The sequence below is a fragment of the Ailuropoda melanoleuca genome, chromosome 3, assembly GCF_002007445.2.
Source record: "Ailuropoda melanoleuca isolate Jingjing chromosome 3, ASM200744v2, whole genome shotgun sequence".
Taxonomy (NCBI): Eukaryota; Metazoa; Chordata; class Mammalia; order Carnivora; family Ursidae; genus Ailuropoda; species Ailuropoda melanoleuca.
In genome coordinates this window covers 67806474-67818235 of record NC_048220.1, presented here as the reverse complement: position 1 = coordinate 67818235, position 11762 = coordinate 67806474, and the positions used below count along the sequence as shown (strand labels likewise).

At 36.0% G+C, this 11762-nt stretch overlaps 1 protein-coding gene across 1 annotated transcript in view; it reads right to left on the bottom strand.

Moving 5' to 3' along the window:
- The window catches only part of FAM81B (family with sequence similarity 81 member B), a 61211-nt gene that overhangs the window by 7868 nt on the left and 41581 nt on the right, over nucleotides 1-11762 (bottom strand). Inside the window, 1 exon segment of the mRNA XM_011235567.3 lies at nucleotides 4334-4440. Within this exon segment, the coding sequence (XP_011233869.3) occupies nucleotides 4334-4440 (107 nt within the window).

Here is an 11762-nt window from a genome sequence, read left to right as displayed (position 1 = left end):
AAACCGCTGTGCCACCCAGGCGCCCCACTTTTTTTTTTTTTTTTTAAACCAGTTCACTTATGTCTCAAGCTCATTGTCTTGCATTCAATAAGTGATTGAACTTTTCTGGAAGACATGAAAAGTTTGAATTCTTGGAAACTCTTACCATTAACAGACTCTCAAGAATTCAGATAGTGGCTTTTACAAAGTCAGTGTTTGGAGATTGAATCTAAGATTTTAAGTTTTATGTTAGAAGAAAGAAATTAATTCCAAGAAACATTTTTTCCTACTAAATTTGTACCTATATACTTAAACTAATTTCTTCTTTAGGTCCTGTGGTTTCTAATTAGTAACACTAGTAAAGAGCAAGTCCAACTCCATGCTGGCAGGAAGACTTCTGTTTATCATTCCATCCTGTACTTGAGCTTAAATCCCAATACCGTCATAGCCTCATTCCTTCATAGTTTCAAGCAGATGTGATCTTTCCATTCCCTAAATTCATTACCTAAATTTCTGTAGCACAATTAGTTTACTAATGGTTGGAATTGTGAGATGGAGGTGTCATAGATCGGAAAAATAATGTGAGATTTGAAGTCAGACTCTTTCTAAGTATGTGACTTTGGGCAAATTATTTAATTTCCATGATTGTGTTTCCCCGTCACTAAAATGGGGATAAAAGCTGAATGCACCTCAATATCTTGATCACTTAGTGATTGGTAGATATTTATAAGTAATAATTAGCATATTTATTTTCTGTCTACTGATATATCTCGTTTAACATTGTCTTAACTTTTATTTTACCTCTGGTTAGCTTTTCACTTACTTATGTATTTTCCCCAAACTATATGTGGCTATGATTTTCTCTTCGACTTTTCCAAAACACAACTTACATGTCATTGGTTTTCATAACATTCATTCATTCATTCATTGGCTTCTATTTGTGTCTGGTGTGCTGTGTGCTGAGAATACAAAGATGGATGAGACATATCCTTGACTTGAGTGGTTGGTAACTTAATACTGTTGTAGCATTTTCAAAGCTGTGTGGGGAGATTTGAGTCTATGCATTTGCTTCGTTGATCAAATAATTTTTCTTTTCTTATAAATCACTGTCAATTAAACATTGTAGGCAGCAAGAACTATCTAGGGAGTGAATGGTTGGTCCTTCCCCTGCCGAGCCCTTGCTAAAAGACAACTGTATTTTATGATGACTAAGACTCTCACTCTACAAGCACTAAGTTGTTGACTTACGACATGACTTAGCTGAACATCTGAGTAAGACCCTTCTGGAAAAAGGAGGCTCAGTGCAGGGGTTCAGATGAAAGAGGCAGTGCATCTCCTTTGTCAGTTCTAGTGATCAGTGCCAAAGGCCCAGGAAATCACTAAAAAAAAACTGACAGCACTGGGGCTTTTAAGTTCTATATAAGTTATATGTTTAATTGACCATTAAACTTGAAATTGTTAAAGTTTCTAAACGGTAAAATCGTCCAATTAAACTTGCTTTTGAATGTCATTAAAATACTTTTAATCCCTTTATTCAAAGACAGTTGTTTCTTTAAAAAAAAAAAAGAAAGAAAAGCAAATACTCTACCCCATTCACTTTAATTTGAGATATGCTTTGAAAGGAAAAGAAAAAAAAGAAAGCCCTACCCACCTTACCTTCTCTTTGAAATAAATATATTTGCAATACATATCTCAGTCAAAGGGTTAATATCCCTAACTTGAGGGAATCCAACAAATGATAAAAACGGGCAATTCACAGAAAAGGAAATTCACATGGTGAAGGGAATGCAAATGAAACAAGAGATGCAATCTTCATCCTTAATTGGCAAACATAAAAAAAAAAAAAATCCAGTATTGGTAAGGTTGTAGAGAAAGGTCTTCTCATATTTTGATAGTGGAACTGAATGTAGCAATGAATTGCTACATTAAAAAAAAAGGAATTTCTAAAAATTAATAAATAAACTTTTTGACCTAAGAATCTTGCCTGTAGAAATAAAAACATCTACATTCAAGAATATTTAAGGATTTATACACACAATATTTTTTTTTGGTTTGTTTGTGATAGCTGGAAACTGGAAAGAATCTATTCGTCAATATGATAAATGGTTGAATTAATTATATCTGTAAGTTTAAATATTATGCAACTATTAAAAATAATGTTAGAATAATATTCACTGATCTAGAGAGATAACTAAGATGGACTATAAAAAGGCAAATTATTGAGTAATGTGAATAGGATGTATTTTTAAAAGCCATGCTCTGTCTATAATATATGATATATATAATATATATAAACATCCTTTTTCTGTTAGATATTTATATTAACAAGGAGGAAAGTAAGGAAGGACACATCCTTGGTGTTAGCATTGGTTATATTAGGAAGCTGAGATGAAGACCTTTTTTTCCATCTTTGTTTTATTTTGTTACTTTTTAATTTTAAAAAATTGATGAAGAAGATTTAAATAAAAAAGAGTTAGTTGTGTGTTTAAATGAATTATTAGAGCTCATAGGTATTTGCCTGTGGAAAAGTTTGGTTTATATATTCAGTGTTACCTACTGTAATACTAATGAAATTTTAAGACTTTATTATTTCGAGTGAAAAAAGATTCAAGTTTATGTTATTACAAAAGTGTCCAGATTCATATTTAACTATTTAGATGACTCATCTATAAGCCAATTTTTCATAGGACTGAAGATGGAAAAAGCACGCCACACCATCAATAAGGCAGTTAACCCTAGTTCTTACACCTTTCCTTTTCCTTGATTTGCTGTTTGTTAATACACTTTATCCTTTAAGCCAGTTTTCTATTCCAGATTATAAATCCCCTTTCTCTCCAAGTACAATCAGTTCTTAACGTGCACTTCTAGAAACAGTTTACTTTTCGACTTCTCCTTTGGCCATGTTATTTGATTGTATTTAGTTCTAAGCTAATGGGATTAGACCAAGCACCACACAGGTATTTACTGAACATCTTCACTGTGCTGGAATTTAAGCACTGAGACATGATTTTTTAGATTGGTATTTTCTCTTTACTCAAGACGTTTACTTCTTTGAGTTTTAGGGATGACTACAGTTTTTCATCAATTTCTGGGACACACCTATTTTCCAATTTAACATCTCTGACATCGGAAGTTGTCTTGAAAATGATGGTATGCTCTGGTGTAATTGTTAACATCACATCTTAGAGGTAAAAAAAAATAATAATGGTATGTCTTATAACCAGTGGCACTTAGATTTAATGAAGTACAGTAAAGATGGGGGAAAAGGGAGCAAGCAGATGATATTCAACATACTGGATTTGACCAAGTCATTAAACCCAGGTGATGTGGGACAGAGAGGAAAAAGAACGAGGCGAGAAGGGACAGTAAGGTGGTATCGTCCAAGTGACTAGAATTTTCCTCTGCCTGCAGCAGGACTCTAGGAAATGGTGGTCACTTAAACAAGAAAGGAAGATTTGGGAATAAGGAGGCCACTAATTGGAATGTTTGTGGAGTCTTATCTCCTTTACATAGGGGGAAACTCAGTGAAGGTGGACAGAGACCAGTATGAAAAAAGGGAGAATGTAAAGGAGCAAGTAGAGAATCTTAGAAGAAATTTTAAAAGGAAAGCTTTTTTTTTTTTTTTTAAGATTTTAGTTATTTGACAGAGAGAGACAGCCAGTGAGAGAGGGAACACAAGCAGGGGGAGTGGGAGAGGAAGAAGCAGGCTCCCTGGAGGAGCCTGATGTGGGGCTCGATCCCAGAACGCCGGGATCACGCCCTGAGCTGAAGGCAGATGCTTAACGACTGCGCCCCCCAGGCGCCCCTAAAAGGAAAGCTTTTAAATCAAAGTTATTTTAAAAATTATTGGATAGTCTCGTGGAATTGATGTATATTCAGTGAAGTGCCTTACATTGAGGCATTTTCATATATAATTGATGATAAGTTAAAATTACTCTATGGAAAAGGTCCAGCTATATACAAAGAGAATGACAAAATTATTATTCATCATTCCTTTTGTTAACTTTTTATTTAAATTCCAGTTAACATACAGTGTAATATTAGTTTCAGGTATGCGACATAGTGATTCCATGCTTCCATACAACACCTGGTGCTCACCCAGTGCCCCCCTTGATCCCCATCACCTAGTTCACCTATCCCCCACCCACCTCCCCTCATAGTTCCTTTATTATGAATAGTGTATAGGTTGCTTTATTATGAATAGCGTATAGAGTATTTTCTCCATCAGTTTGTTGCTTTATGTCTTGGCCGATTTCAAATTCCTGCGGTGGGTTTTCATTTAATGCCAATACTTTCATTAGGCAAAACCTTTTGGAATGTACTTAACAGAATTAAAAATCTTCCATTCACTTACTTGAACTCCAAAAGGTTCATTTCATGACGATAATCTCCCTGGACCATCTTTAAATTTGAGATTTGCTCAGAACTGGAAGCCTCAATCTTTCCTAAGAGCTGCATTACCTAATGAAAGTACAAAAGGGAGCTTTTGTGTGTGTGTGAACAAAATCACTAGCACTTACATTAATTATGCTTTATTCCTAAAAGAGCCAAGAAACAGACTTGAGCCTAGAGCATAATTGTGTTTGAAAATGATTTTTTCTAAAGGAATGATTCAATAGGACTATCTTCAGGGAAAGAATTATAGGGAAGTGTTCCATTCTGCTGTCCATAATATTCTTTTTGATAATAGGCTACCTAATGATATAACAAAAAATATAGAATTGATATTAGTTTATCAATTTGTTAATTTTAATTATTTCTTTACTTTTTTCCCCAATTATAGTGTAAGGCACTATATATCCTCTATCACCATTATAGCCTTAGTGTACATTAGGTGGCCAATGGCAAATATTCACCAAATACTTATTGAATAAATGTTTAAAGGCACAGTTAATTAGACTCTGAGAAAAATGCATGAGTGGCCTAAGATTAGTCCTCAGGCATTTCCAGGGAGGAGTCCAACATGAGCACAAGTGAATTCCAAGTGAAATGACTTTAGGGCATATAAAGATAGGAGAAAACAAGTTCCATTTCTGGACATTAGGATAAGAGTGCATTCCTCATAACCAGAAACATTGAGGATAGTCCTTTAGGTAAAAGGACTGGATTGAAAAATAAAAGAGAATTGCAGCACATAATCGTGCCTACACGAATCACTGTCCAGGGGAATGAAACTATCCAGTGGGCTTTGGCCAAACAGAATTTAACTCCTGAAACAGACAGTCACATGGAGGAGAGTTAACAAAATCTAAGTTCCCAAGGAGATGAATACCAGAAGAATTTAAATAGATAAATGTTGGGTGGGCAATCAGTAGCTCATGAATGGCTATTTATAGGAGATACACTTAAAATGGGCTAAATGAGGAGGTACACTTCAAGGCAGAACTGTTAGCAATAAAATAATAGGCAAATATATTCCTGGCAAAAGCAAAGGAAAAGAAAGCTAGCAGAACAATATTGTTAGGCAAAATGTTATTCTAGGCAAAATATGTTAAATGGGACAAAGGTGGTCATTTTTACAGATGAAGGCTAGAATCCCCAGTGAAAAGAGTTTTGAGCCTTTATTTACATTTTATTTTGAACAAAAAGTAACAGCTGTAGAATTACAAAGATAAATGGAGATGATATATTAATGAATTTAAATGACTTCTCTTTGACCAATAAAAGTCAAATAGGTAAAATATAAAGATATGGGAAGACATGAAAAATACAGTTTATTTAGTAGATTTATATACCAAACACTCTAACTTGCAAACAGCAAGAAACACTCATTCTTTCCACATGCCCAGTGAGCATTTGCAACAATTAAGCAGACATGTGACTATAAAGAACTCAAAGTTGGGGCACCTGGGTGGCTCAGTCGGTTAAGCGTCCTACTGTTGATTTCAGCTCAGGTTATGATCTCAGGGTCATGAGATCAAGCCTGGAGGGCTCTCTTTCTCCCTCTGCCCCAGCTCCCCCCCTAAACAAACAAACAAACAAAAAACTCAAATCATTCCACAAAGCAGGAAAAGCACGGATCATGATTCTGCACGAAAACTAGAAATTAACAGGAACAAAATTTAAAGAAACAAAAACCTAACCATTTGAGTAAAGTTACCTCTTTTAATTCTGTTGTTTAATTCCAGTGTTTTACATGGAAATGTGCCTCTCAGATCTCCTACTCAGAGGATCATAACTGGCCAAGGGCCCTGACTGTTATGTTTAAAATGCATAACCACGTGTGGATACCATGCTTCTCGTTGGCTGTTCCCAGCCAATCTCTTAATAGTTTTCCTTTGATGAGTGACTTTGGTTCAAAGAACTGGATGAAACTCATAGAATGTCTCAGACCTTCCTTTTTACAAGAGTCAGGCCTATTTTGTAATCTGATGGCTCTCTCCATCTTTTCTAGGAATCTCCGCATTTTCCTTCAAATTTTTTCCCCTCAATTAATCTCTTCTTTTTTATTTAACATTTATTTATTTACTTTAGAGAGAGAGAGAGTGCATGTGAGCATGAGTTTGGGGGGGGGCAGAAAGAATCTTCAAGCAGGCTTCCCACTGAGTGCAGAGCCCATGTGGGTGGGGCTCTCTCCCATGACCCATGAGATCATGGGCTGAAACCAGGAGCTGGACATTTAAGTGACAGAGCCACTGAGGGGCCTTCCCCACCTGCCCCACTCCCCGGTTAATCTCTTGCATATCAATTCCTTTATGGAATTTGCTTCTCAAAGGACTAACTCTAGTGTCAAAGAATAACAACTCTGCAATTACAGTTTACTTAGGAAAGGATAATAACATAAATCGACAGGACACAGCCACATCCATGATCACAGGTAAATCTGTGGCATTAAATGTTTCCATAATTATTTAAGACAGAATAAAGCTATATAAACTAACCATTCATTTCACAAGGTTAAAAAGAATAACAAACCTAACCAAGGGAAAGCAGAATGAAGAAATTGACAAATTGCAATAGGTGGAACGGCTCCTTTAAATGTCTGTGCCCTAATCCCTGGAACCTGTGAATATGATATGTTAGATGGCCAAAGGGATTTGCAGCTATAGTTAAAGCTACAGACCTTGAAATAGGGAGATTATCCTGTTTTATCCAAGTGGGCCCAATTCAATCATGTGAGCCTCTAAAAGCAGAGAACTTTCTCCAGCTAGAGTCAGAGAGATTTAAAGCATGACATGGACTTAATCTGTTCCTGGAGAGAGGCCACATGGAAAACATGAGAAAGAAGGCTGGCAGCTGGGGAATGTCAGTCTTGAACCGACAGCCAGCAAGAACCTCAGTCACAAATTCCAAGAAACTGAATTTGGCCAAAAGGTTGAATGAGTCTGGAAGAGGGCTAATTCCCAGAGCCACCTCAAAGGAACACAGCCCTACTAATATCATGATTTCTGTCTTGTGAGACCTTAAGCAGGGGATCTACTCTAGCGTCGGCCTGCAGAAACTATGAGATAATATATTTATGTTGCTCTAAGCCACTAAGTGCGTGGTAGTTTGTTATGACAGCAATAGAAAACTAATACACAAATACTAAAAATTAATAAGCAAGAAAAAATTATAGGATTGATATGTAAATCCAAGAGTTGTTTCTTTGAAAAGGTAAGAGACAAAGTTTTTCTCAGTCTAAACGTAAAGAAAATACGTAGACACTAAAATTAGGAATAAGAAAAGATAATTGTAAGTATGATCCAAATAACGTAGTGAAAATATTCACAAAGCTGAAATTATAAAGTGGAAGCCAAATAATTATAGATTTTAATTCACCTCTCTCAATCCAAGACAGAAGAATAGGCCAAAAAAATAAGTAAGGATACAAAAGACCTAATCAATAGGTTTGAGTTTGTTGATTTAAGCAATTTTTTAGATATTGATTGAACTTTTTGCCCTAAAAATACAGAATATATTCTTTTTAGCACATGTACAAAATTTTACTATGCAGCCACCAAATAAAGCCCTCAAGATAGTCCAAAAACTGAGACTGGTATATATAATAAAAATTTCAATTACAATTAGGTAAAACTAAAAATGAATACCAGGATAAAAAGTCCTTAACTCAGGGTAAACAGCAGCCCCTCTTAAGCTGTTCAGTCAAAGGAAAAATACAACTGCAGAATTTCTAGGAAACAGTAATGAGAACACATTATCAAGCCTAGGGAACACAGGAAAGTAGACAAATGCTCAGGGAAAATTCAGTCAAAGTGCTTATATCAGTAAAACAAAGACTACAAATATATGGAGTTCAAAAAGCTAGAAAATGAACAGCAAAAGAAATCACAAGAAAAGGAAAAAGATAAAGACAAAAGCTTACATTGCTGAGAACACATGGAAAACAAAATAGAAGCGGAACTTAAAAATACATAAAAAGACTGGCTCATTGGAGAATAATCAGTATCGTTAAGACACAGCTAACCTAACTAATCCAAGGGGTGGGGGAAGCACAAATAAAATGGCAAGGGGAAAAAATATAAAAGCAGAAAGAATTAAAACAATCCTAGAAGTATTTTGCATAATTTTATGGAACTTAATTTCAAAATCTGGATGAAAAAGTTACTTTTTTTCCAAGACCCTTAAAGAGATGGAGCCTTTAAACAGGCCAATTTCCACAGAAAAAAACTGAGCAAAAATATCAAAGGTTGTTCCTTCCCACTAAGTCAGTAAGACCATATGGCTTCAGAGGCAAAACTACAAAATCTTTAAAGAATAGATCATTGCAATGCTCTTTAAATTATTTCAGAGCATAGAAAAAGAAGGGAAATTTCCAAATTATTTGTATGAAGTGAGCAAAACATCAATTCTAAAATCCTAAAAAGTTTGTACAGAAAGACTAATCTTGTGTATAAACATTGATGAAAACTTCTCAAATAAAATATCAGCAAACAGTATCCAGCAGCACAACTTGAAAAAAATCATACACAAGTGCAATTTATTTTTTAAAACAAGAATTATTTAATAAGACATATGTTAATACAAATAATTATGCGAGTACAGTTTAAGAGAAAACTCACATGATTATCTCCACAAATGCTGAAAAGACATTTGCGAAATTCGTAATCATTCTTAATTAAAAACAAAAACTCAATAAAATAGGAAGAGTCATGCGTCAAACATGTTTATTGAGGAAACGTATTTCTCTCACCATGAGGGAAGCACTGGGGGCATTTCTGTTAACATCAGGAACAAGAGCAGGACGGCCAGTATCCCCATGTTACTATTTAATATCATACTGGAGTTATTAAAACAATTAGAACATGGAGAGAAATTATGTATGTGAAAATGGGAAAAGATGAATAAACTTATTATTGAAAAATCATTTGATTGTGTGCCTGAAAAACAACAGCAACAAACTGAAAAATTTCTATAATCAAGAGAAGAATTTACTAAATTAGTAGAATATAAAATTTATATAGCCTTCACTATATACAACTAACAAGTAGTCAGAAGAGATGATGAAACTTCATTACAATAAACTAAAAAGAAAAAAGATAACAAAATCCCAAAATACCCTGAAGATGATGCATACATGAGGAAAATTTGAAACCACTCCTCTTGCACAAATAGGAAGCACACTATGTTCTGGATAAAACACTCAGCATTATCACTCTGTCAGTTCTAAAGGTTTTATATATTTATTTGAGATAGAGAGCACAAGCAGGGGGAGCAGCAGAGGGAGAGGGAGAAGCAGGCTCCCCAAAGAGCGGGGAGGCAGCCGGAGGCAGGGCTTGATCCTGGGACCCTGGGATCATGACCTGAGCTGAAGGCAGCTGCTTAACTACCTGAGCCAGCCAGGCGCCCCTACTCTGTCAATTCCCTCAATGTAATTTATAAGTTAAACATCATTTCAATAAAAATTAAAATTGAATATATTGATTTATTTTGCTGGGACTAGACAAACTGATTTTAAAACATTGATTACCACGAAAAGGGAGAAAAGAAAGCAATGAAAGGGACTGTCTGTACCAGGTATTATAAGTACTGGGGCACCTGGGTGGCTCTGTTGGGTAAACGTCCAACTCTTGGTTTCTGCTCAGGTCTTGCTCTCATGGGTCTTGAGACTGAGCCCTGCATTGGACTCTGTGCTCAGCGGGAGACTGCTCTGGATTGTCTCCCTCTGCCCTTCCCCCACTTACGTGCTCTCTCTCCCCTTCTCTCTCTAAAATGAAGAAATAAATTTTAAAAAATTAAAGTACTATAAGGCCTCAATGATTAAAATAATAATTAAGACACATTATTAGGAAAAACTCCAAATGTATCAAGAATTTAAATATAAATAGTAAAGCCATGAAAGTGGTAGAAGAAAATATGAGTAATTCAGGCCTTTGTTTGGGGAATTTCTTTCTAAGTGTGACTTAAAAGAAGTCACAAAAGAAAAAAACTTGGTCATTTAGCTACAAACAGAGAACATAAGCATGCCAAAAGTCAAAAAACAGATGACAACCTGGGAAAATGTATTTAAGATCAGATAATAGAGAAAGACTCATCTCCCTAACATATAAAGAGCTCCTAGAAATTGAGAAGAAAAAGAAAAACAGACTAATAGGGAAATGGATAAAAGAGATGAACAGACAGCTTCCTGAAAAATAAATACAAATAGTCTTGAAGATACGAACCTCATTCACAATAAGAAAAACTAAGTGAAACATAGAGACTACCACTATCTTTTTCCTATGAGAACGGTAAAATTAAAAAGTCAGCACCATTGGTGAGGCACGGGGGACACAGGACATTTTCCACAGTGTTGGTGGCTGTGCAGTATGATCAAAGCCCCACAGAGAGCGAGATCTTCCAAAATAACAAACATGTACTTAGACCCAGCAATTACATTTCTGGGTGTTGATCCCACAAACATACCTACACACACACACACACACACACACACGCACACACACAATGACATAAGTGCAAGGTTATACACTGCAGCATTGATTTGAAAGAGAGAAATATTAAAAATAGCCCAAATGTCCATCTGCGAGAAATTGGTTAAATGAGCTATTATACAGACAGGAAGAGTACGCAGTTGTAAAATCAGTGAGGAAGCTCTCCGTGTACTTATTGTCCGATCTCCCGCATATATTTGTTTAGTTAGAAAAAATAGAATGGAAGACCTAAATGTGAGACAGGAATCCATCAAAATCCTCAAGGAGAAAATAGACAGAAACCTCTCTGACTTCGGCTGTAGCAACTTCTTACTAGACATGTTGCCAGAAGCAAGGAAACAAAGGCAAAAATGAACTATTGGGACTTCATCAAGATAAAAAAAACTTCTGCACAGTGAAGAAAACCAACAACAAAACTACAAGGCAGCCTATAGAATAGGAGAAGATATTTGTAAACGATATATTGGATAAAGGGTTAGTATCCAAAATCTATAAAGAGTTTATCAAACTCATTGCCCTAAAAACCAAATAATCCAGTTAAGAAATGGGCAGAGACATGAACACTTTTCCGAAGAAGATATCAGATGGCTAACAGACCCTTGAGAAGATGCTGAACATCACCCATCATCAGGGGAACACAATTCAAACCGACAATGAGATACCACCTCGCACCTGTCAGAATGGCTAACATCCACAGCACAAGGAACAACAGGTGTTGGCAAGGATGTGGGGAAAGGGGAACCCTCTCGCACAGTTGGTGGGAATGCAAACTGGAGAAACGCCACTCTGGAGAACAGTACGGAAGTTCCTTGGAAAGTTAAAAATAGAACTACCTGGGGCGCCTGGGTGGCACAGCGGTTAAGCGTCTGCCTTCAGCTCAGGGCGTGATCCCAGCGTTATGGGATCGAGCCC